This window comes from Oncorhynchus nerka, unplaced genomic scaffold, assembly GCF_034236695.1.
Source record: "Oncorhynchus nerka isolate Pitt River unplaced genomic scaffold, Oner_Uvic_2.0 unplaced_scaffold_1076, whole genome shotgun sequence".
NCBI lineage: Eukaryota > Metazoa > Chordata > Actinopteri > Salmoniformes > Salmonidae > Oncorhynchus > Oncorhynchus nerka.
The window spans coordinates 37,388-65,000 of record NW_027040236.1 but is presented as its reverse complement, the minus strand read 5'-3'; the positions used below and the strand labels follow the sequence as shown (position 1 = coordinate 65,000).

Below are 27,613 nucleotides of genomic sequence, written 5' to 3'. Positions count from 1 at the left end.
CCCTCCATCTCTCTCTACCTCTGTCTCTCTCCCTCCGTCCCTCCATCTCTCTCCCTCTGTCCCTCCATCTCTCTCTCCCTCTGTCTGTCCCTCCATCTCTCTCTCCCTCTGTCTGTCCCTCCATCTCTCTCTCCCTCTGTCCCTCCATCTCTCACTCCCTCTGTCCCTCCATCTCTCACTCCCTCTGTCTGTCCCTCCATCTCTCACTCCCTCCGTCCCTCCATCTCTCTCCCTCCGTCCCTCCATCTCTCTCCCTCCGTCCCTCCAACTCTCTTCCTCTGTCTGTCCCTCCATCTCTCTCTCCCTCTGTCCCTGCATCTCTCTCTCCCTCTGTCCCTCCATCTCTCTCCCTCTGTCTGTTCCCTCCATCTCTCTCCCTCCGTCCCTCCATCTCTCTCCCTCCGTCCCTCCATCTCTCTCCCTCCGTCCCTCCAACTCTCTCCCTCTGTCCGTCCCTCCATCTCTCTCTCTCCCTCTGTCTGTCCCTCCATCTCTCTCTCTCCCTCTGTCTGTCCCTCCATCTCTCTCCCTCTGTCTGTTCCTCCATCTCTCTCCCTCCGTCCCTCCATCTCTCTCCCTCCGTCCCTCCAACTCTCTCCCTCTGTCCGTCCCTCCATCTCTCTCCCTCCGTCCCTCCATCTCTCTCCCTCCGTCCCTCTATCCATCTCTCTCTCCCTCTGTCTGTCCCTCCATCTCTCTCTCCCTCTGTCTGTCCCTCCATCTCTCTCCCTCTTTCTGTCCCTCCACCTCTCTCTCCCTCTGTCTCTCTCTCCCTCTGTCTGTCCCTCCATCTCTCTCCCTCTGTCTGTCCCTCCATCTCTCTCCCTCTGTCCCTCCATCTCTCTCCCTCCATCTCTCTCCCTCTGTCTGTCCCTCCATCTCTCTCCCTCTGTCTGTCCCTCCATCTCTCTCCCTCCGTCCCTCCATCTCTCTCCCTCCGTCCCTCCATCTCTCTCCCTCTGTCCCTCCATCTCTCCCTCCGTCCCTCCATCTCTCCCTCCGTCCCTCCATCTCTCTCCCTCTGTCCCTCCATCTCTCTCCTTCCGTCCCTCCATCTCTCTCCCTCTGTCTCTCCCTCCATCTCTCTCCCTCCCTCCGTCTCTCCCTCCCTCCGTCCCTCCATCTCTCTCCCTCCATCTCTCTCTCCCTCTGTCTGTCCCTCCACTTCTCTCTCCCTCTGTCTGTCCCTCCCTCCCTCCCTCCATCTCTCCCTCCCTCCCTCCCTCCACCTCTCTCTCCCTCCCTGCCTAGTTAAATAAAGGTTCAATTATTATAATATATATATATATATTTAAATATATTACTTTACCTTGCTAATTACTAAATTAACTCAGGAACACATGGGTGTGGAAGCATCTGCTTTCAATATACCTTGTATCCCTCATTAACTTGTTTTTCCATTATTCTTCAGTTAGCTGTATCTAACCCAGTATCTCTGTCTCCTCCAGGACCTTCAACATCTCTGTCATTATTCTGTCAGTTAGCTGTATCTCTGTCTCCTCCAGGACCTTCAACATCTCTGTCATTATTCTTCAGTTAGCTGTATCTAACCCAGTATCTCTGTCTCCTCCAGGACCTTCAACATCTCTGTCATTATTCTGTCAGTTAGCTGTATCTAACCCAGTATCTCTGTCTCCTCCAGGACCTTCAACATCTCTGTCATTATTCTGTCATTTAGCTGTATCTCTGTCTCCTCCAGGACCTTCAACATCTCTGTCATTATTCTGTCAGTTAGCTGTATCTCTGTCTCCTCCAGGACCTTCAACATCTCTGTCATTATTCTGTCAGTTAGCTGTATCTAACCCAGTATCTCTGTCTCCTCCAGGACCTTCAACATCTCTGTCATTATTCTGTCAGTTAGCTGTATCTCTGTCTCCTCCAGGACCTTCAACATCTCTGTCATTATTCTGTCATTTAGCTGTATCTCTGTCTCCTCCAGGACCTTCAACATCTCTGTCATTATTCTGTCATTTAGCTGTATCTAACCCAGTATCTCTGTCTCCTCCAGGACCTTCAACATCTCTGTCATTATTCTGTCAGTTAGCTGTATCTCTGTCTCCTCCAGGACCTTCAACATCTCTGTCATTATTCTGTCAGTTAGCTGTATCTAACCCAGTATCTCTGTCTCCTCCAGGACCTTCAACATCTCTGTCATTATTCTGTCAGTTAGCTGTATCTCTGTCTCCTCCAGGACCTTCAACATCTCTGTCATTATTCTGTCAGTTAGCTGTATCTCTGTCTCCTCCAGGACCTTCAACATCTCTGTCATTATTCTGTCAGTTAGCTGTATCTAACCCAGTATCTCTGTCTCCTCCAGGACCTTCAACATCTCTGTCATTATTCTGTCAGTTAGCTGTATCTCTGTCTCCTCCAGGACCTTCAACATCTCTGTCATTATTCTGTCAGTTAGCTGTATCTAACCCAGTATCTCTGTCTCCTCCAGGACCTTCAACATCTCTGCCATTATTCTGTCAGTTAGCTGTATCTAACCCAGTATCTCTGTCTCCTCCAGGACCTTCAACATCTCTGTCATTATTCTGTCAGTTAGCTGTATCTCTGTCTCCTCCAGGACCTTCAACATCTCTGTCATTATTCTGTCAGTTAGCTGTATCTCTGTCTCCTCCAGGACCTTCAACATCTCTGTCATTTAGCTGTATCTAACCCCGTATCTCTGTCTCCTCCAGGACCTGTCCTTCAACAGCTTTGAGCAGCTGTGTATTAACTATGCTAATGAGTACCTGCAGTTCTTCTTCAATAGGATCGTCTTCAGACAGGAGCAGGTGAGAGTTATTATGCGTTTTGAAGCCTGTATGAAGCCTTATGAAGCATTATGAAGCCTGTATGAAGCCTTATGAAGCCTTATGAAGCATTATGAAGCCTGTATGAAGCCTATTTGTCATCTGCCTGTCAGGAGAAGTACAGAAGGGAGCAGATCCTCTGGCAGGATGTCCTGTTCTAATTGTTAGTATGCATTATGAAGCCTTATGAAGCCTGTATGAAGCCTGTATGAAGCCTTATGAAGCATTATGAAGCCTTATGAAGCCTATGAAGCATTATGAAGCCTTATGAAGCCTTATGAAGCCTGTATGAAGCCTGTATGAAGCCTTATGAAGCATTATGAAGCCTTATGAAGCCTTATGAAGCAGTATGAAGCCTTACGAAGCCTTAATGAAGCATTATGAAGCAGTATGAAGCCTGTATGAAGCCTTATGAAGCCTTACGAAGCCTGTATGAAGCCTGTATGAAGCCTTATGAAGCATTATGAAGCCTTATGAAGCCTTATGAAGCAGGAAGCCTTATGAAGCCTTTATGTGGTGTGTTATTTTACATTAACATGTTGGTCATTTAGCAGACGTTCTTATCCAGAGAGACTTACAGTTACTGCGTTCATCTGAAGATAGCTAGGTGATTGCTAGGTGGGATAACCACATATCACAGGCATAGAATGCAAATGGTCTGGGTAGCAATGTGATTATCTGTTCAGGAGTCTTATGGCTTGGGGGGTAGAAGCTGTTCAGGAGTCTTATAGCCTGGGGGGTAGAAGCTGTTCAGGAGTCTTATAGCCTGGGGGGTAGAAGCAGTTCAGAAGTCTTATAGCCTGGGGGTAGAAGCAGTTCAGAAGTCTTATAGCCTGGGGGGTAGAAGCTGTTCAGGAGTCTTATAGCTGGGGGTAGAAGCTGTTCAGCAGTCTGATGGCTTGGGGTTGGGGGTAGAAGCTGTTCAGGAGTCTGATGGCTTGGGGGTTGGGGGTAGAAGCTGTTCAGCAGTCTAATGGCTTGGGGGGGGTAGAAGCTGTTCAGGAGTCTTATGGCCTGGGGGTAGAAGCTGTTCAGGAGTCTTATAGCTGGGGGGTAGAAGCTGTTCAGGAGTCTTATGGCTGGGGGGTAGAAGCTGTTCAGGAGTCTTATAGCTGGGGGGTAGAAGCTGTTCAGGAGTCTTATAGCTGGGGGGTAGAAGCTGTTCAGGAGTCTTATGGCTGGGGGGTAGAAGCTGTTCAGGAGTCTTATAGCTGGGGGGTAGAAGCTGTTCAGGAGTCTTATAGCTGGGGGGTAGAAGCTGTTCAGGAGTCTTATGGCTTGGTGGGTAGAAGCTGTTCAGGAGTCTTATGGCCTGGGGGTAGAAGCTGTTTAGAAGCCTTTTTGACCTAGACTTGGCGCTCAGGTACCGCTTGCCGTGCGGTAGCAGAGAGAACAGTCTATGACTAGGGTGGCTGGAGTCTTTGACAATTTTTAGGGCCTATATAAGAGGCAGGGTTATAAGAGGACAGGAGACTGACATGTCTTTAATCAGATACTCATTGAAGAGGCAGGGTTATAAGAGGACAGGAGACTGACATGTCTTATATCAGAGACAGGGTTATAAGAGGACAGGAGACTGACATGTCTTATATAAGAGACAGGGTTATAAGAGGACAGGACTCTGACATGTCTTATATCAGATACTCATTGAAGAGGCAGGGTTATAAGAGGACAGGAGACTGACATGTCTTATATAAGAGGCAGGGTTATAAGAGGACAGGAGACTGACATGTCTTATATAAGAGGACAGGAGACTGACATGTCTTATATAAGAGGCAGGGTTATAAGAGGACAGGACACTGACATGTCTTATATAAGAGGACAGGGTTATAAGAGGACAGGAGACTGACATGTCTTATATAAGAGGCAGGGTTATAAGAGGACAGGACACTGACATGTCTTATATAAGAGACAGGGTTATAAGAGGACAGGACACTGACATGTCTTATATAAGAGACAGGGTTATAAGAGGACAGGAGACTGACATGTCTTATATAAGAGACAGGGTTATAAGAGGACAGGAGACTGACATGTCTTATATCAGATACTCATTGAAGAGGCAGGGTTATAAGAGGACAGGAGACTGACATCTCTTATATAAGAGGACAGGGTTATACGAGGACAGGAGACTGACATGTCTTATATAAGAGGCAGGGTTATAAGAGGACAGGAGACTGACATGTCTTATATCAGAGGCAGGGTTATAAGAGGACAGGACACTGACATGTCTTATATAAGAGGCAGGGTTATAAGAGGACAGGAGACTGACATGTCTTATATAAGAGGCAGGGTTATAAGAGGACAGGAGACTGACATGTCTTATATAAGAGACAGGGTTATAAGAGGACAGGAGACTGACATGTCTTATATCAGATACTCATTGAAGAGGCAGGGTTATAAGAGGACAGGAGACTGACATCTCTTATATAAGAGGACAGGGTTATACGAGGACAGGACACTGACATGTCTTATATAAGAGGCAGGGTTATAAGAGGACAGGAGACTGACATGTCTTCTATAAGAGGCAGGGTTATAAGAGGACAGGAGACTGACATGTCTTCTATAAGAGGCAGGGTTATAGAGGCAGGGACTGACATGTCTTATAAGAGGCAGGGTTATAAGAGGAGAGACTGACATGTCTTATATAAGAGGCAGGGTTATAAGAGGACAGGAGACTGACATGTCTTATATAAGAGGCAGGGTTATAAGAGGACAGGAGACTGACATGTCTTATATAAGAGGCAGGGTTATAAGAGGACAGGAGACTGACATGTCTTCTATAAGAGGCAGGGTTATAAGAGGACAGGAGACTGACATGTCTTATATAAGAGGCAGGGTTATAAGAGGACAGGAGACTGACATGTCTTATATAAGAGGCAGGGTTATAAGAGGACAGGAGACTGACATGTCTTCTATAAGAGGCAGGGTTATAAGAGGACAGGAGACTGACATGTCTTCTATAAGAGGCAGGGTTATAAGAGGACAGGAGACTGACATGTCTTCTATAAGAGGCAGGGTTATAAGAGGACAGAAGGGAGCAGATCCCGTGGCAGTATGTCCTGTTCCAAAGTGTTATAATGCTTTATGAAGCCTGTATGTCATGTGTCTGTCAGGAGGAGTACAACAGGGAGCAGATCCCCTGGCAGTATGTCCTGTTCCAAAGTGTTATAATGCTTTATGAAGCCTGTATGTCATGTGTCTGTCAGGAGGAGTACAACAGGGAGCAGATCCCCTGGCAGTATGTCCTGTTCCAAAGTGTTATAATGCTTTATGAAGCCTGTATGTCATGTGTCTGTCAGGAGGAGTACAACAGGGAGCAGATCCCCTGGCAGGACATCCCGTTCAGCGACAACCAGTCCTGCATCGACCTCATCTCCTCTAAGCCCCATGGGATACTGAAGATCCTGGATGACCAGAGCTGCTTTCCCCAGGTACACACACACACACACACACACACACACACACACACACACACACACACACACACACACACACACACACACACACACACACACTTGACTGTGCTGAGTCATTGGTTGATGCTCTGTTCCTCTGTTGCTAGGCGACAGACCACACCTTCCTCCAGAAGTGTCATTATCACCATGGTAACAACAAGATCTACCTGAAGCCAAAGATGCCCCTCCCAGAATTCACCATCAAACACTTCGCTGGCCCAGTCACCTACCAGGTACACACACTCACACACACACACACACCTGCCAGGTACAGACACCTGCCAGGTACACCCCCACACACACATACCTGCCAGGTACACACACACACACACATACCTGCCAGGTACACACACACACACACATACCTGCCAGGTACACACACACACCTGTCAGGTACACACACACACACCTGTCAGGTACACACACACTCCTACCAGGTACACCCCCACACACACACTCCTGCCAGGTACACACACACCTGCCAGGTACACACACACACCTGCCAGGAATACACACACACACACCTGCCAGGTACACACACCTGCCAGGTACACACACATACCTGCCAGGTACACACACACACCTGCCAGGAACACACACACACACCTGCCAGGTACACACACACACACCTGCCAGGTACACACACACACCTGCCAGGTACACACACACTCCTACCAGGTACACACACACACACCTGCCAGGAACACACACACACACCTGCCAGGAACACACACACACCTGTCAGGTACACACACACACACCTGCCAGGTACACACACACACACCTGCCAGGTACACACACACACACTCCTAACAGGTACACACACACACCTGCCAGATAACACACACCTATAGTTGTGGGTAGTGTGTATGTAGTGAATCCCGATGAGACCCAACAGGATGAGAGCAGAATCAGTTTCCCCAACGCAGCTCGTTGGTTGGATGATGTTCCCATTTATTGTGAATATTAAAAAACTCAAATGAAAAGCTTTTGGTGAACTAACACTCCTCCTTACCAGCATGGTGTACTAACACTCCTCCTTACTAGCATGGTGAACTAACACTCCTCCTTACTAGCATGGTGAACTAACACTCCTCCTTACTAGCATGGTGAACTAACACTCCTCCTTACTAGCATGGTGAACTAACACTCCTCCTTACTAGCATGGTGAACTAACACTCCTCCTTACTAGCATGGTGAACTAACACTCCTCCTTACTAGCATGGTGAACTAACACTCCTCCTTACTAGCATGGTGAACTAACACTCCTCCTTACTAGCATGGTGAACTAACACCTCCTCTAGCATGGTGAACTAACACTCCTCCTTACTAGCATGGTGAACTAACACTCCTCCTTACTAGCATGGTGAACTAACACTCCTCCTTACTAGCATCCTTACTAGGTGAACTACTAGCATGGTGAACTAACACTCCTTACTAGCATGGTGAACTAACACTCCTCCTTACTAGCATGGTGAACTAACACTCCTCCTTACTAGCATGGTGAACTAACACTCCTCCTTACTAGCATGGTGAACTAACACTCCTAGCATGGTGAACTAACACTTACTAGCATGGTGAACTAACACTCCTCCTTACTAGCATGGTGAACTAACACTCCTCCTTACCAGCATGGTGAACTAACACTCCTCCTTACCAGCATGGTGAACTAACACTCCTCCTTACCAGCATGGTGAACTAACACTCCTCCTTACCAGCATGGTGAACTAACACTCCTCCTTACTAGCATGGTGAACTAACACTCCTCCTTACTAGCATGGTGAACTAACACTCCTCCTTACTAGCATGGTGAACTAACACTCCTCCTTACTAGCATGGTGAACTAACACTCCTCCTTACTAGCATGGTGAACTAACACTCCTCCTTACCATGGTGAACTAACACTCCTCCTTACTAGCATGGTGAACTAACACTCCTCCTTACTAGCATGGTGAACTAACACTCCTCCTTACTAGCATGGTGAACTAACACTCCTCCTTACTAGCATGGTGAACTAACACTCCTCCTTACTAGCATGGTGAACTAACACTCCTCCTTACTAGCATGGTGAACTAACACTCCTCCTTACTAGCATGGTGAACTAACACTCCTCCTCCACTAGCATGGTGAACTAACACTCCTCCTTACTAGCATGGTGAACTAACACTCCTCCTTAGCATGGTGAACAACACTCCTCCTTACAGCATGGTGAACTAACACTCCTCCTTACCAGCATGGTGAACTAACACTCACTAGCATGGTTCTCCCTCCTTACTAGCATGGTGAACTAACACTCCTCCTTACTAGCATGGTGAACTAACACTCCTCCTTACTAGCATGGTGAACTAACACTCCTCCTTACTAGCATGGTGAACTAACACTCCTCCTTACCAGCATGGTGAACTAACACTCCTCCTTACCAGCATGGTGAACTAACACTCCTTACTAGCATGGTGAACTAACACTCCTCCTTACTGGCATGGTGAACTAACACTCCTCCTTACTAGCATGGTGTACTAACACTCCTCCTTACTAGCATGGTGAACTAACACTCCTCCTTACTAGCATGGTGAACTAACACTCCTCCTTACTAGCATGGTGAACTAACACTCCTCCTTACTAGCATGGTGAACTAACACTCCTCCTTACTAGCATGGTGAACTAACACTCCTCCTTACTAGCATGGTGAACTAACACTCCTTACTAGCATGGTGAACTAACACTCCTCCTTACCAGCATGGTGAACTAACACTCAGAGTTCTCCTCCTTACTAGCATGGTGAACTAACACTCCTCCTTACTAGCATGGTGAACTAACACTCCTCCTTACTAGCATGGTGAACTAACACTCCTCCTTACTAGCATGGTGAACTAACACTCCTCCTTACTAGCATGGTGAACTAACACTCCTCCTTACCAGCATGGTGAACTAACACTCAGAGTTCTCCTTACTAGCATGGTGAACTAACACTCCTCCTTACCAGCATGGTGAACTAACACTCAGAGTTCTCCTCCTTACTAGCATGGTGAACTAACACTCCTCCTTACTAGCATGGTGAACTAACACTCCTCCTTACTAGCATGGTGAACTAACACTCCTCCTTACTAGCATGGTGAACTAACACTCCTCCTTACTAGCATGGTGAACTAACACTCCTCCTACTAGCATGGTGAACTAACACTCCTCCTACTAGCATGGTGAACTAACACTCCTCCTCCTTACTAGCATGGTGAACTAACACTCCTCCTTACTAGCATGGTGAACTAACATGGTGAACTCCTCCTTACTAGCATGGTGAACTAACACTCCTCCTTACTAGCATGGTGAACTAACACTCCTCCTTACTAGCATGGTGAACTAACACTCCTCCTTACTAGCATGGTGAACTAACACTCCTCCTTACTAGCATGGTGAACTAACACTCCTCCTTACTAGCATGGTGAACTAACACTCCTCCTTACTAGCATGGTGAACTAACACTCCTCCTTTACTAGCATGGTGAACTAACACTCCTCCTTACTAGCATGGTGAACTAACACTCCTCCTTACCAGCATGGTGAACTAACACTCCTTACTAGCATGGTGAACTAACACTCCTCCTTACCAGCATGGTGAACTAACACTCCTCCTTACTAGCATGGTGAACTAACACTCCTCCTTACTAGCATGGTGAACTAACACTCCTCCTTACCAGCATGGTGAACTAACACTCCTCCTTACTAGCATGGTGAACTAACACTCCTCCTTACCAGCATGGTGAACTAACACTCCTCCTTACCAGCATGGTGAACTAACACTCCTCCTTACCAGCATGGTGAACTAACACTCCTCCTTACCAGCATGGTGAACTAACACTCCTCCTTACTAGCATGGTGAACTAACACTCCTCCTCCTTACTAGCATGGTGAACTAACACTCCTCCTTACCAGCATGGTGAACTAACACTCCTCCTTACTAGCATGGTGAACTAACACTCCTCCTTACCAGCATGGTGAACTAACACTCCTCCTTACTAGCATGGTGAACTAACACTCCTCCTTACTAGCATGGTGAACTAACACTCCTCCTTACTAGCATGGTGAACTAACACTCCTCCTTACCAGCATGGTGAACTAACACTCCTCCTTACTAGCATGGTGAACTAACACTCCTCCTTACCAGCATGGTGAACTAACACTCCTCCTTACTAGCATGGTGAACTAACACTCCTCCTTACTAGCATGGTGAACTAACACTCCTCCTTACTAGCATGGTGAACTAACACTCCTCCTTACTAGCATGGTGAACTAACACTCCTCCTTACTAGCATGGTGAACTAACACTCCTCCTTACTAGCATGGTGAACTAACACTCCTCCTTACTAGCATGGTGAACTAACACTCCTCCTTACCAGCATGGTGAACTAACACTCCTCCTTACTAGCATGGTGAACTCCTCCTCCTACTAGCATGGTGAACTAACACTCCTCCTTACTAGCATGGTGAACTAACACTCCTCCTTACCAGCATGGTGAACTAACACTCCTCCTTACTAGCATGGTGAACTAACACTCCTCCTTACCAGCATGGTGAACTAACACTCCTCCTTACTAGCATGGTGAACTAACACTCCTCCTTACTAGCATGGTGAACTAACACTCCTCCTTACTAGCATGGTGAACTAACACTCCTCCTTACTAGCATGGTGAACTAACACTCCTCCTTACTAGCATGGTGAACTAACACTCCTCCTTACTAGCATGGTGAACTAACACTCCTCCTTACTAGCATGGTGAACTAACACTCCTCCTTACTAGCATGGTGAACTAACACTCCTCCTTACTAGCATGGTGAACTAACACTCCTCCTTACTAGCATGGTGAACTAACACTCCTCCTTACTAGCATGGTGAACTAACACTCCTCCTTACTAGCATGGTGAACTAACACTCCTCCTTACTAGCATGGTGAACTAACACTCCTCCTTACCAGCATGGTGAACTAACACTCCTCCTTACTAGCATGGTGAACTAACACTCCTCCTTACTAGCATGGTGAACTAACACTAGCATGGTGAACTAACTCCTCCTTACTAGCATGGTGAACTAACACTCCTCCTTACTAGCATGGTGAACTAACACTCCTCCTTACCAGCATGGTGAACTAACACTCCTCCTTACCAGCATGGTGAACTAACACTCCTCCTTACTAGCATGGTGAACTAACACTCCTCCTTACTAGCATGGTGAACTAACACTCCTCCTTACTAGCATGGTGAACTAACACTCCTCCTTACTAGCATGGTGAACTAACACTCCTCCTTACCAGCATGGTGAACCTCCTACTTACTAGCATGGTGAACTAACACTCCTCCTTACCAGCATGGTGAACTAACACTTACCAGCATGGTGAACTCCTCCTCCTTACCAGCATGGTGAACTAACACTCCTCCTTACCAGCATGGTGAACTAACACTCCTCCTTACCAGCATGGTGAACTAACACTCCTCCTTACCATGGTGAACATGCATGTGAACTAACACTCCTCCTTACCAGCATGGTGAACTAACACTCCTCCTTACCAGCATGGTGAACTAACACTCCTCCTTACCAGCATGGTGAACTAACACTCCTCCTTACTAGCATGGTGAACTAACACTCCTCCTTACTAGCATGGTGAACTAACACTCCTCCTTACTAGCATGGTGAACTAACACATGGTGAACTAACACTCCTCCTTACTAGCATGGTGAACTAACACTCCTCCTTACCAGCATGGTGAACTAACACTCCTCCTTACTAGCATGGTGAACTAACACTCCTCCTTACTAGCATGGTGAACTAACACTCCTCCTTACTAGCATGGTGAACTAACACTCCTCCTTACTAGCATGGTGAACTAACACTCCTCCTTACTAGCATGGTGAACTAACACTCCTCCTTACCAGCATGGTGAACTAACACTCCTCCTTACCAGCATGGTGAACTAACACTCCTCCTTACCAGCATGGTGAACTAACACTCCTCCTTACCAGCATGGTGAACTAACACTCCTCCTTACCAGCATGGTGAACTAACACTCCTCCTTACCAGCATGGTGAACTAACACCTCCTCCTTACCAGCATGGTGAACTAACACTCCTCCTTACCAGCATGGTGAACTAACACTCCTCCTTACTAGCATGGTGAACTAACACTCCTCCTTACTAGCATGGTGAACTAACACTCCTCCTTACTAGCATGGTGAACTAACACTCCTCCTTACTAGCATGGTGAACTAACACTCCTCCTTACTAGCATGGTGAACTAACACTCCTCCTTACTAGCATGGTGAACTAACACTCCTCCTTACTAGCATGGTGAACTAACACTCACTCCTTACTAGCATGGTGAACTAACACTCCTCCTTACTAGCATGGTGAACTAACACATGGTGAATAACTCCTTACTAGCATGGTGAACTAACACTCCTCCTTACTAGCATGGTGAAACACTCCTCCTTACTAGCATGGTGAACTAACACTCCTCCTTACCAGCACTAACACTCCTCCTTACCAGCATGGTGAACTAACACTCCTCCTTACTAGCATGGTGAACTAACACTCCTCCTTACTAGCATGGTGAACTAACACTCCTCCTTACTAGCATGGTGAACTAACACTCCTCCTTACCAGCATGGTGAACTAACACTCCTCCTTACCAGCATGGTGAACTAACACTCCTCCTTACCAGCATGGTGAACTAACACTCCTCCTTACTAGCATGGTGAACTAACACTCCTCCTTACTAGCATGGTGAACTAACACTCCTCCTTACTAGCATGGTGAACTAACACTCCATCCTTACTTACTAGCATGGTGAACTAACACTCCTCCTTACCAGCATGGTGAACTGAACTAACACTCCTCCTTACCAGCATGGTGAACTAACACTCCTCCTTACTAGCATGGTGAACTAACACTCCTCCTTACTAGCATGGTGAACTAACACTCCTCCTTACTAGCATGGTGAACTAACACTCCTCCTTACTAGCATGGTGAACTCTCCTCCTTACTAGCATGGTGAACTAACACTCCTCCTTACTAGCATGGTGAACTAACACTCCTCCTTACTAGCATGGTGAACTAACACTCCTCCTTACTAGCATGGTGAACTAACACTCCTCCTTACTAGCATGGTGAACTAACACTCCTCCTTACTAGCATGGTGAACTAACACTCCTTACTAGCATGGTGAACTAACACTCCTCCTTACCAGCATGGTGAACTAACACTCCTCCTTAGAGTGGTGAACTAACACCTCCTTACTAGCATGGTGAACTAACACTCCTCCTTACTAGCATGGTGAACTAACACTCCTCCTTACTAGCATGGTGAACTAACACTCCTCCTTACTAGCATGGTGAACTAACACTCCTCCTTACCAGCATGGTGAACTAACACTCAGAGTTCTCCTTACTAGCATGGTGAACTAACACTCCTCCTTACCAGCATGGTGAACTAACACTCAGAGTTCTCCTCCTTACTAGCATGGTGAACTAACACTCCTCCTTACTAGCATGGTGAACTAACACTCCTCCTTACCAGCATGGTGAACTAACACTCCTTACTAGCATGGTGAACTAACACTCCTTACTAGCATGGTGAACTAACACTCCTCCTTACTAGCATGGTGAACTAACACTCCTTACTAGCATGGTGAACTAACACTCCTCCTTACTAGCATGGTGAACTAACACTCCTCCTTACTGGCATGGTGAACTAACACTCCTCCTTACTAGCATGGGGAACTAACACTCCTCCTTACTAGTATGGTGAACTAACACTCCTCCTTACTAGCATGGGGAACTAACACTCCTCCTTACTAGCATGGTGAACTAACACTCCTCCTTACTAGCATGGTGTACTAACATTCCTCCTTACTAGCATGGTGAACTAACACTCCTCCTTACTAGCATGGTGAACTAACACTCCTCCTTACCAGCATGGTGAACTAACACTCCTCCTTACTAGCATGGTGAACTAACACTCCTCCTTACTAGCATGGTGAACTAACACTCCTCCTTACTAGCATGGTGAACTAACACTCCTTACTAGCATGGTGAACTAACACTCCTCCTTACCAGCATGGTGAACTAACACTCCTCCTTACCAGCATGGTGAACTAACACTCCTCACTAGCATGGTGAACTAACACTCCTCCTTACCAGCATGGTGAACTAACACTCCACCTCCTACTAGCATGGTGAACTAACACTCCTCCTTACTAGCATGGTGAACTAACACTCCTCCACTCCTACCAGCATGGTGAACTAACACTCCTCCTTACCAGCATGGTGAACTAACACTCCTCCTTACCAGCATGGTGAACTAACACTCCTCCTTACCAGCATGGTGAACTAACACTCCTCCTTACCAGCATGGTGAACTAACACTGGTGAACTCCTTACTAGCATGGTGAACTAACACTCCTCCTTACTAGCATGGTGAACTAACACTCCTCCTTACTAGCATGGTGAACTAACACTCCTCCTTACTAGCATGGTGAACTAACACTCCTCCTTACTAGCATGGTGAACTAACACTCCTCCTTACTAGCATGGTGAACTAACACTCCTCCTTACTAGCATGGTGAACTAACACTCCTCCTTACTAGCATGGTGAACTAACACTCCTCCTTACTAGCATGGTGAACTAACACTCCTCCTTACTAGCATGGTGAACTAACACTCCTCCTTACTAGCATGGTGAACTAACACTCCTCCTTACTAGCATGGTGAACTAACACTCCTCCTTACTAGCATGGTGAACTAACACTCCTCCTTACTAGCATGGTGAACTAACACTCCTCCTTACTAGCATGGTGAACTAACACTCCTCCTTACCAGCATGGTGAACTAACACTCCTCCTCCTACTAGCATGGTGAACTAACACTCCTCCTTACTAGCATGGTGAACTAACACTCCTCCTTACTAGCATGGTGAACTAACACTCCTCCTTACTAGCATGGTGAACTAACACTCCTCCTTACCAGCATGGTGAACTAACACTCCTCCTTACTAGCATGGTGAACTAACACTCCTCCAGCATGGTGACTAGCATGGTGAACTAACACTCCTCCTTACTAGCATGCATGGTGAACTAACACTCCTCCTTACTAGCATGGTGAACTAACACTCCTCCTTACTAGCATGGTGAACTAACACTCCTCCTTACTAGCATGGTGAACTAACACTCCTCCTTACTAGCATGGTGAACTAACACTCCTCCTTACTAGCATGGTGAACTAACACTCCTCCTTACTAGCATGGTGAACTAACACTCCTCCTTACTAGCATGGTGAACTAACACTAACACTCCTCCTTACTAGCATGGTGAACTAACACTCCTCCTTACTAGCATGGTGAACTAACACTCCTCCTTACTAGCATGGTGAACTAACACTCCTCCTTACTAGCATGGTGAACTAACACTCCTCCTTACTAGCATGGTGAACTAACACTCCTCCTTACCAGCATGGTGAACTAACACTCAGAGTTCTCCTTACTAGCATGGTGAACTAACACTCCTCCTTACCAGCATGGTGAACTAACACTCAGAGTTCTCCTCCTTACTAGCATGGTGAACTAACACTCCTCCTTACTAGCATGGTGAACTAACACTCCTCCTTACCAGCATGGTGAACTAACACTCCTTACTAGCATGGTGAACTAACACTCCTTACTAGCATGGTGAACTAACACTCCTCATGGTGAACTTACTAGCATGGTGAACTAACACTCCTCCTACTAGCATGGTGAACTAACACTCCTCCTTACTAGCATGGTGAACTAACACTCCTCCTTACTAGCATGGTGAACTAACACTCCTCCTTACTAGCATGGTGAACTAACACTCCTCCTTACTAGCATGGTGAACTAACACTCCTCCTTACTAGCATGGTGAACTAACACTCCTCCTTACTAGCATGGTGAACTAACACTCCTCCTTACTAGCATGGTGAACTAACACTCCTCCTTACTAGCATGGTGAACTAACACTCCTCCTTACTAGCATGGTGAACTAACACTCCTCCTTACCAGCATGGTGAACTAACACTCCTCCTTACTAGCATGGTGAACTAACACTCCTCCTTACTAGCATGGTGAACTAACACTCCTCCTTACTAGCATGGTGAACTAACACTCCTTACTAGCATGGTGAACTAACACTCCTCCTTACCAGCATGGTGAACTAACACTCCTCCTTACCAGCATGGTGAACTAACACTCCTTACTAGCATGGTGAACTAACACTCCTCCTTACCAGCATGGTGAACTAACACTCCTCCTTACTAGCATGGTGAACTAACACTCCTCCTTACTAGCATGGTGAACTAACACTCCTCCTTACTAGCATGGTGAACTAACACTCCTCCTTACCAGCATGGTGAACTAACACTCCTCCTACTAGCATGGTGAACTAACACTCCTCCTTACTAGCATGGTGAACTAACACTCCTCCTTACTAGCATGGTGAACTAACACTCCTCCTTACCAGCATGGTGAACTAACACTCCTTACCAGCATGGTGAACTAACACTCCTCCTTACTAGCATGGTGAACTAACACTCCTCCTTACTAGCATGGTGAACTAACACTCCTCCTTACTAGCATGGTGAACTAACACTCCTCCTTACCAGCATGGTGAACTAACACTCCTCCTTACCAGCATGGTGAACTAACACTCCTCCTTACTAGCATGGTGAACTAACACTCCTCCTTACTAGCATGGTGAACTAACACTCCTCCTTACTAGCATGGTGAACTAACACTCCTCCTTACTAGCATGGTGAACTAACACTCCTCCTTACTAGCATGGTGAACTAACACTCCTCCTTACTAGCATGGTGAACTAACACTCCTCCTTACTAGCATGGTGAACTAACACTCCTCCTTACTAGCATGGTGAACTAACACTCCTCCTTACTAGCATGGTGAACTAACACTCCTCCTTACTAGCATGGTGAACTAACACTCCTCCTTACTAGCATGGTGAACTAACACTCCTCCTTACTAGCATGGTGAACTAACACTCCTCCTTACTAGCATGGTGAACTAACACTCCTCCTTACTAGCATGGTGAACTAACACTCCTTACTAGCATGGTGAACTAACACTCCTCCTTACTAGCATGGTGAACTAACACTCCTCCTTACTAGCATGGTGAACTAACACTCCTCCTTACTAGCATGGTGAACTAACACTCCTCCTTACTAGCATGGTGAACTAACACTCCTCCTTACTAGCATGGTGAACTAACACTCCTCCTTACTAGCATGGTGAACTAACACTCCTCCTTACTAGCATGGTGAACTAACACTCCTCCATGGTGAACTAGCATGGTGAACTAACACTCCTCCTTACTAGCATGGTGAACTAACACTCCTCCTTACTAGCATGGTGAACTAACACTCCTTACCATGGTGAACCACTCCTTACTAGCATGGTGAACTAACACTCCTCCTTACTAGCATGGTTCTCCTCCTTACTAGCATGGTGAACTAACACTCCTCCTTACTAGCATGGTGAACTAACACTCCTCCTTACTAGCATGGTGAACTAACACTCCTCCTTACTAGCATGGTGAACTAACACTCCTCCTTACCAGCATGGTGAACTAACACTCAGAGTTCTCCTTACTAGCATGGTGAACTAACACTCCTCCTTACCAGCATGGTGAACTAACACTCAGAGTTCTCCTCCTTACTAGCATGGTGAACTAACACTCCTCCTTACTAGCATGGTGAACTAACACTCCTCCTTACCAGCATGGTGAACTAACACTCCTTACTAGCATGGTGAACTAACACTCCTCCTTACTAGCATGGTGAACTAACACTCCTCCTGGTGACTAGCATGGTGAACTAACACTCCTCCTTACTAGCATGGTGAACTAACACTCCTCCTTACTAGCATGGTGAACTAACACTCCTCCTTACTAGCATGGTGAACTAACACTCCTCCTTACTAGCATGGTGAACTAACACTCCTCCTTACTAGCATGGTGAACTAACACTCCTCCTTACCAGCATGGTGAACTAACACTCCTCCTTACTAGCATGGTGAACTAACACTCCTCCTTACTAGCATGGTGAACTAACACTCCTCCTTACTAGCATGGTGAACTAACACTCCTCCTTACCAGCATGGTGAACTAACACTCCTCCTTACTAGCATGGTGAACTAACTCCTCCTTACTAGCATGGTGAACTAACACTCCTCCTTACTAGCATGGTGAACTAACACTCCTCCTTACTAGCATGGTGAACTAACACTCCTCCTTACTAGCATGGTGAACTAACACTCCTCCTTACTAGCATGGTGAACTAACACTCCTCCTTACCAGCATGGTGAACTAACACTCCTCCTACTAGCATGGTGAACTAACACTCCTCCTTACTAGCATGGTGAACTAACACTCCTCCTTACTAGCATGGTGAACTAACACTCCTCCTGGTGAACTACTACTAGCATGGTGAACTAACACTCCTCCTTACTAGCATGGTGAACTAACACTCCTCCCTACTAGCATGGTGAACTAACACTCCTCCTTACTAGCATGGTGAACTAACACTCCTCCTTACTAGCATGGTGAACTAACACTCCTCCTTACTAGCATGGTGAACTAACACTCCTCCTTACCAGCATGGTGAACTAACACTCCTCCTTACTAGCATGGTGAACTAACACTCCTCCTTACTAGCATGGTGAACTAACACTCCTCCTTACTAGCATGGTGAACTAACACTCCTCCTTACTAGCATGGTGAACTAACACTCCTCCTTACTAGCATGGTGAACTAACACTCCTCCTTACTAGCATGGTGAACTAACACTCCTCCTTACTAGCATGGTGAACTAACACTCCTCCTTACCAGCATGGTGAACTAACACTCAGAGTTCTCCTCCTTACTAGCATGGTGAACTAACACTCCTCCTTACTAGCATGGTGAACTAACACTCCTCCTTACTAGCATGGTGAACTAACACTCCTCCTTACTAGCATGGTGAACTAACACTCCTCCTTACCAGCATGGTGAACTAACACTCCTCCTTACCAGCATGGTGAACTAACACTCCTTACTAGCATGGTGTACTAACACTCCTCCTTACTAGCATGGTGAACTAACACTCCTCCTTACTGGCATGGTGAACTAACACTCCTCCTTACTAGCATGGTGAACTAACACTCCTCCTTACTAGCATGGTGAACTAACACTCCTCCTTACTAGCATGGTGAACTAACACTCCTCCTTACTAGCATGGTGAACTAACACTCCTCCTTACTAGCATGGTGAACTAACACTCCTCCTTACTAGCATGGTGAACTAACACTCCTCCTTACTAGCATGGTGAACTAACACTCCTCCTTACTAGCATGGTGAACTAACACTCCTCTCCTTACTAGCATGGTGAACTAACACTCCTCCTTACTAGCATGGTGAACTAACACTCCTCCTTACTAGCATGGTGAACTAACACTCCTCCTTACCAGCATGGTGAACTAACACTCCTCCTTACTAGCATGGTGAACTAACACTCCTCCTTACTAGCATGGTGAACTAACACTCCTCCTTACTAGCATGGTGAACTAACACTCCTCCTTACTAGCATGGTGAACTAACACTCATGGTGAACTCCTTACTAGCATGGTGAACTAACACTCCTCCTTACTAGCATGGTGAACTAACACTCCTCCTTACTAGCATGGTGAACTAACACTCCTCCTTACTAGCATGGTGAACTAACACTCCTCCTTACCAGCATGGTGAACTAACACTCCTCCAGCATGGTGACTAGCATGGTGAACTAACACTCCTCCTTACCAGCATGGTGAACTAACACTCCTCCTTACCAGCATGGTGAACTAACACTCCTTACTAGCATGGTGAACTAACACTCCTTACTAGCATGGTGAACTAACACTCCTCCTTACTAGCATGGTGAACTAACACTCCTCCTTACTAGCATGGTGAACTAACACTCCTCCTTACTAGCATGGTGAACTAACACTCCTCCTTACTAGCATGGTGAACTAACACTCCTCCTTACTAGCATGGTGAACTAACACTCCTCCTTACTAGCATGGTGAACTAACACTCCTCCTTACTAGCATGGTGAACTAACACTCCTTACTAGCATGGTGAACTAACACTCCTCCTTACTAGCATGGTGAACTAACACTCCTCCTTACTAGCATGGTGAACTAACACTCCTCCTTACTAGCATGGTGAACTAACACTCCTCCTTACTAGCATGGTGAACTAACACTCCTCCTTACTAGCATGGTGAACTAACACTCCTCCTTACTAGCATGGTGAACTAACACTCCTCCTTACCAGCATGGTGAACTAACACTCCTCCTTACTAGCATGGTGAACTAACACTCCTCCTTACCAGCATGGTGAACTAACACTCCTCCTTACTAGCATGGTGAACTAACACTCCTCCTTACTAGCATGGTGAACTAACACTCCTCCTTACCAGCATGGTGAACTAACACTCCTCCTTACTAGCATGGTGAACTAACACTCCTCCATGGTACTAGCATGGTGAACTAACACTCCTCCTTACTAGCATGGTGAACTAACACTCCTCCTACTAGCATGGTGAACTAACACTCCTCCTTACTAGCATGGTGAACTAACACTCCTCCTTACTAGCATGGTGAACTAACACTCCTCCTACTAGCATGGTGAACTAACACTCCTCCTTACTAGCATGGTGAACTAACACTCCTCCTAGCATGGTGAACTAACACTACTAGCATGGTGAACTAACACTCCTCCTTACTAGCATGGTGAACTAACACTCCTCCTTACTAGCATGGTGAACTAACACTCCTCCTTACTAGCATGGTGAACTAACACTCCTCCTTACTAGCATGGTGAACTAACACTCCTCCTTACTAGCATGGTGAACTAACACTCCTCCTTACTAGCATGGTGAACTAACACTCCTCCTTACCAGCATGGTGAACTAACACTCCTCCTTACTAGCATGGTGAACTAACACTCCTCCTTACTAGCATGGTGAACTAACACTCCTCCTTACTAGCATGGTGAACTAACACTCCTCCTTACCAGCATGGTGAACTAACACTCCTCCTTACCAGCATGGTGAACTAACACTCCTCATGGTGAACTTACTCCTTAGCATGGTGAACTAACACTCCTCCTTACTAGCATGGTGAACTAACACTCCTCCTTACTAGCATGGTGAACTAACACTCCTCCTTACTAGCATGGTGAACTAACACTCCTTACTAGCATGGTGAACTAACACTCCTCCTTACTAGCATGGTGAACTAACACTCCTCCTTACTAGCATGGTGAACTAACACTCCTCCTTACTAGCATGGTGAACTAACACTCCTTACTAGCATGGTGAACTAACACTCCTCCTTACTAGCATGGTGAACTAACACTCCTCCTTACTAGCATGGTGAACTAACACTCCTCCTTACTAGCATGGTGAACTAACACTCCTCCTTACCAGCATGGTGAACTAACACTCCTCCTTACTAGCATGGTGAACTAACACTCCTCCTTACTAGCATGGTGAACTAACACTCCTCCTTACTAGCATGGTGAACTAACACTCCTCCTTACCAGCATGGTGAACTAACACTCCTCCTTACTAGCATGGTGAACTAACACTCCTCCTTACCAGCATGGTGAACTAACACTCCTCCTTACCAGCATGGTGAACTAACACTCCTCCTTACTAGCATGGTGAACTAACACTCCTCCTTACTAGCATGGTGAACTAACACTCCTCCTTACTAGCATGGTGAACTAACACTCCTCCTTACTAGCATGGTGAACTAACACTCCTCCTTACTAGCATGGTGAACTAACACTCCTCCTTACTAGCATGGTGAACTAACACTCCTCCTTACTAGCATGGTGAACTAACACTCCTCCTTACTAGCATGGTGAACTAACACTCCTCCTTACTAGCATGGTGAACTAACACTCCTCCTTACTAGCATGGTGAACTAACACTCCTCCTTACTAGCATGGTGAACTAACACTCCTCCTTACTAGCATGGTGAACTAACACTCCTCCTTACTAGCATGGTGAACTAACACTCCTCCTTACTAGCATGGTGAACTAACACTCCTCCTTACTAGCATGGTGAACTAACACTCCTCCTTACTAGCATGGTGAACTAACACTCCTCCTTACTAGCATGGTGAACTAACACTCCTCCTTATGGTGAACTAACCAGCATGGTGAACTAACACTCAGAGTGGTGAACTAACTCCTCCTTACTAGCATGGTGAACTAACACTCCTCCTTACTAGCATGGTGAACTAACACTCCTCCTTACTAGCATGGTGAACTAACACTCCTCCTTACTAGCATGGTGAACTAACACTCCTCCTTACCAGCATGGTGAACTAACACTCCTCCTTACCAGCATGGTGAACTAACACTCCTTACTAGCATGGTGACTAGCATGGTGAACTAACACTCCTCCTTACTAGCATGGTGAACTAACACTCCTCCTTACTAGCATGGTGAACTAACACTCCTCCTTACTAGCATGGTGAACTAACACTCCTCCTTACTAGCATGGTGAACTAACACTCCTCCTTACTAGCATGGTGAACTAACACTCCTCCTTACTAGCATGGTGAACTAACACTCCTCCTTACTAGCATGGTGAACTAACACTCCTTACTAGCATGGTGAACTAACACTCCTCCTTACCAGCATGGTGAACTAACACTCAGAGTTCTCCTCCTTACTAGCATGGTGAACTAACACTCCTCCTTACTAGCATGGTGAACTAACACTCCTCCTTACTAGCATGGTGAACTAACACTCCTCCTTACTAGCATGGTGAACTAACACTCCTCCTTACCAGCATGGTGAACTAACACTCAGAGTTCTCCTTACTAGCATGGTGAACTAACACTCCTCCTTACCAGCATGGTGAACTAACACTCCTCCTTACCAGCATGGTGAACTAACACTCCTCCTCCTTACTAGCATGGTGAACTAACACTCCTCCTTACTAGCATGGTGAACTAACACTCCTCCTTACCAGCATGGTGAACTAACACTCCTCCTTACTAGCATGGTGAACTAACACTCCTTACTAGCATGGTGAACTAACACTCCTCCTTACTAGCATGGTGAACTAACACTCCTCCTTACTAGCATGGTGAACTAACACTCCTCCTTACTAGCATGGTGAACTAACACTCCTCCTTACTAGCATGGTGAACTAACACTCCTCCTTACTAGCATGGTGAACTAACACTCACTCCTTACTAGCATGGTGAACTAACACTCCTCCTTACTAGCATGGTGAACTAACACTCCTCCTTACTAGCATGGTGAACTAACACTCCTCCTTACTAGCATGGTGAACTAACACTCCTCCTTACTAGCATGGTGAACTAACACTCCTCCTTACTAGCATGGTGAACTAACACTCCTCCTTACCAGCATGGTGAACTAACACTCCTCCTTACTAGCATGGTGAACTAACACTCCTCCTTACTAGCATGGTGAACTAACACTCCTCCTTACTAGCATGGTGAACTAACACTCCTCCTTACTAGCATGGTGAACTAACACTCCTCCTTACCAGCATGGTGAACTAACACTCCTCCTTACCAGCATGGTGAACTAACACTCCTCCTACTAGCATGGTGAACTAACACTCCTCCTTACCAGCATGGTGAACTAACACTCCTCCTTGACTAACACTCCTCCTTACTAGCATGGTGAACTAACACTCCTCCTTACCAGCATGGTGAACTAACACTCCTCCTTACTAGCATGGTGAACTGAAACTAACACTCCTCCTTACCAGCATGGTGAACTAACACTCCTCCTTACCAGCATGGTGAACTAACACTCCTCCTTACCAGCATGGTGAACTAACACTCCTCCTTACCAGCATGGTGAACTAACACTCCTCCTTACCAGCATGGTGAACTAACACTCCTCCTTACTAGCATGGTGAACTAACACTCCTCCTTACTAGCATGGTGAACTAACACTCCTCCTTACTAGCATGGTGAACTAACACTCCTCCTTACTAGCATGGTGAACTAACACTCCTCCTTACTAGCATGGTGAACTAACACTCCTCCTTACTAGCATGGTGAACTAACACTCCTTACTAGCATGGTGAACTAACACTCCTCCTTACTAGCATGGTGAACTAACACTCCTCCTTACTAGCATGGTGAACTAACACTCCTCCTTACTAGCATGGTGAACTAACACTCCTCCTTACTAGCATGGTGAACTAACACTCCTCCTTACTAGCATGGTGAACTAACACTCCTCCTTACCAGCATGGTGAACTAACACTCAGAGTTCTCCTCCTTACTAGCATGGTGAACTAACACTCCTCCTTACTAGCATGGTGAACTAACACTCCTCCTTACTAGCATGGTGAACTAACACTCCTCCTTACTAGCATGGTGAACTAACACTCCTCCTTACTAGCATGGTGAACTAACACTCCTCCTTACTAGCATGGTGAACTAACACTCCTCCTTACTAGCATGGTGAACTAACACTCCTCCTTACTAGCATGGTGAACTAACACTCCTCCTTACTAGCATGGTGAACTAACACTCCTCCTTACCAGCATGGTGAACTAACACTCCTTACTAGCATGGTGAACTAACACTCCTCCTTACTAGCATGGTGAACTAACACTCCTCCTTACTAGCATGGTGAACTAACACTCCTCCTTACTAGCATGGTGAACTAACACTCCTCCTTACTAGCATGGTGAACTAACACTCCAGCATGGTGAACTCCTTACTAGCATGGTGAACTAACACTCCTCCTTACTAGCATGGTGAACTAACACTCCTCCTTACTAGCATGGTGAACTAACACTCCTCCTTACTAGCATGGTGAACTAACACTCCTCCTTACTAGCATGGTGAACTAACACTCCTCCTTACTAGCATGCATGGTGAACTAACACTCCTCCTTACTAGCATGGTGAACTAACACTCCTCCTTACTAGCATGGTGAACTAACACTCCTCCTTACTAGCATGGTGAACTAACACTCCTCCTTACTAGCATGGTGAACTAACACTCCTCCTTACTAGCATGGTGAACTAACACTCCTCCTTACTAGCATGGTGAACTAACACTCCTCCTTACTAGCATGGTGAACTAACACTCCTCCTTACTAGCATGGTGAACTAACACTCCTCCTTACTAGCATGGTGAACTAACACTCCTCCTTACTAGCATGGTGAACTAACACTCCTCCTTACCAGCATGGTGAACTAACACTCCTCCTTACTAGCATGGTGAACTAACACTCCTCCTTACTAGCATGGTGAACTAACACTCCTCCTTACTAGCATGGTGAACTAACACTCCTCCTTACTAGCATGGTGAACTAACACTCCTCCTTACCAGCATGGTGAACTAACACTCCTCCTTACTAGCATGGTGAACTAACACTCCTCCTTACTAGCATGGTGAACTAACACTCCTCCTTACTAGCATGGTGAACTAACACTCCTCCTTACTGGCATGGTGAACTAACACTCCTCCTTACTAGCATGGTGAACTAACACTCCTCCTTACTAGCATGGTGAACTAACACTCCTCCTTACTAGCATGGTGAACTAACACTCCTCCTTACTAGCATGGTGAACTAACACTCCTCCTTACTAGCATGGTGAACTAACACTCCTCCTTACCAGCATGGTGAACTAACACTCCTTACTAGCATGGTGAACTAACACTCCTCCTTACTAGCATGGTGAACTAACACTCCTCCTTACTAGCATGGTGAACTAACACTCCTCCTTACTAGCATGGTGAACTAACACTCCTCCTTACTAGCATGGTGAACTAACACTCCTCCTTACTAGCATGGTGAACTAACACTCCTCCTTACCAGCATGGTGAACTAACACTCCTCCTTACCAGCATGGTGAACTAACACTCCTTACTAGCATGGTGAACTAACACTCCTCCTTACTAGCATGGTGAACTAACACTCCTCCTCTAGCATGGTGAACTAACACTCCTCCTTACTAGCATGGTGAACTAACACTCCTCCTAACACTCTCCTTACCAGCATGGTGAACTAACACTCCTCCTTACCAGCATGGTGAACTAACACTCCTTACTAGCATGGTGAACTAACACTCCTCCTTACTAGCATGGTGAACTAACACTACCAGCATGGTGAACTAACACTCCTTACCAGCATGGTGAACTAACACTCCTCCTTACTAGCATGGTGAACTAACACTCCTCCTACTAGCATGGTGAACTAACACTCCTCCTTACTAGCATGGTGAACTAACACTCCTCCTTACTAGCATGGTGAACTAACACTCCTCCTTACTAGCATGGTGAACTAACACTCCTCCTTACTAGCATGGTGAACTAACACTCCTCCTTACTAGCATGGTGAACAACACTCCTCCTTACTAGCATGGTGAACTAACACTCCTCCTTACTAGCATGGTGAACTAACACTCCTCCTTACTAGCATGGTGAACTAACACTCCTCCTTACTAGCATGGTGAACTAACACTACTCCTTACTAGCATGGTGAACTAACACTCCTCCTTACTAGCATGGTGAACTAACATCCTCCTTACTAGCATGGTGAACTAACACTCCTCCTTACTAGCATGGTGAACTAACACTCCTCCTTACCAGCATGGTGAACTAACACTCTCCTTACTAGCATGGTGAACTAACACTCCTCCTTACTAGCATGGTGAACTAACACTCCTTACTAGCATGGTGAACTAACACTACTAGCATGGTGAACTAACACTCCTCCTTACTAGCATGGTGAACTAACACTCCTCCTTACCAGCATGGTGAACTAACACTGCATGGTGAACTAACACTCCTCCTTACCAGCATGGTGAACTAACACTCCTCCTACTAGCATGGTGAACTAACACTCCTCCTTACCAGCATGGTGAACTAACACTCCTCCTACTAGCATGGTGAACTAACACTCCTCCTTACTAGCATGGTGAACTAACACTCCTCCTTACTAGCATGGTGAACTAACACTCCTCCTTACTAGCATGGTGAACTAACACTCCTCTTACCTGGTGAACTAGCATGGTGAACTAACACTCCTCCTTACTAGCATGGTGAACTAACACCTCCTTACTAGCATGGTGAACTAACACTCCTCCTTACTAGCATGGTGAACTAACACTCCTCCTTACTAGCATGGTGAACTAACACTCCTCCTTACTAGCATGGTGAACTAACACTCCTCCTTACCAGCATGGTGAACTAACACTCCTCCTTACTAGCATGGTGAACTAACACTCCTCCTTACTAGCATGGTGAACTAAC

At 46.1% G+C, this 27,613-nt stretch overlaps 1 protein-coding gene across 1 annotated transcript in view; it reads left to right on the top strand.

Annotated features, from left to right (window-relative positions):
* LOC135570142 (unconventional myosin-XV-like) overlaps nucleotides 1-27,613 on the top strand; it is a gene marked incomplete at its 3' end in the record, with an annotated part of 178,975 nt that overhangs the window by 125,610 nt on the left and 25,752 nt on the right. Inside the window, exons 13-15 of the mRNA XM_065016219.1 lie at nucleotides 2,685-2,780; nucleotides 6,098-6,229; nucleotides 6,361-6,486. Of these exons, the coding sequence (XP_064872291.1) occupies nucleotides 2,685-2,780; nucleotides 6,098-6,229; nucleotides 6,361-6,486 (354 nt within the window). The remainder of the gene's footprint in view (nucleotides 1-2,684; nucleotides 2,781-6,097; nucleotides 6,230-6,360; nucleotides 6,487-27,613) is intronic.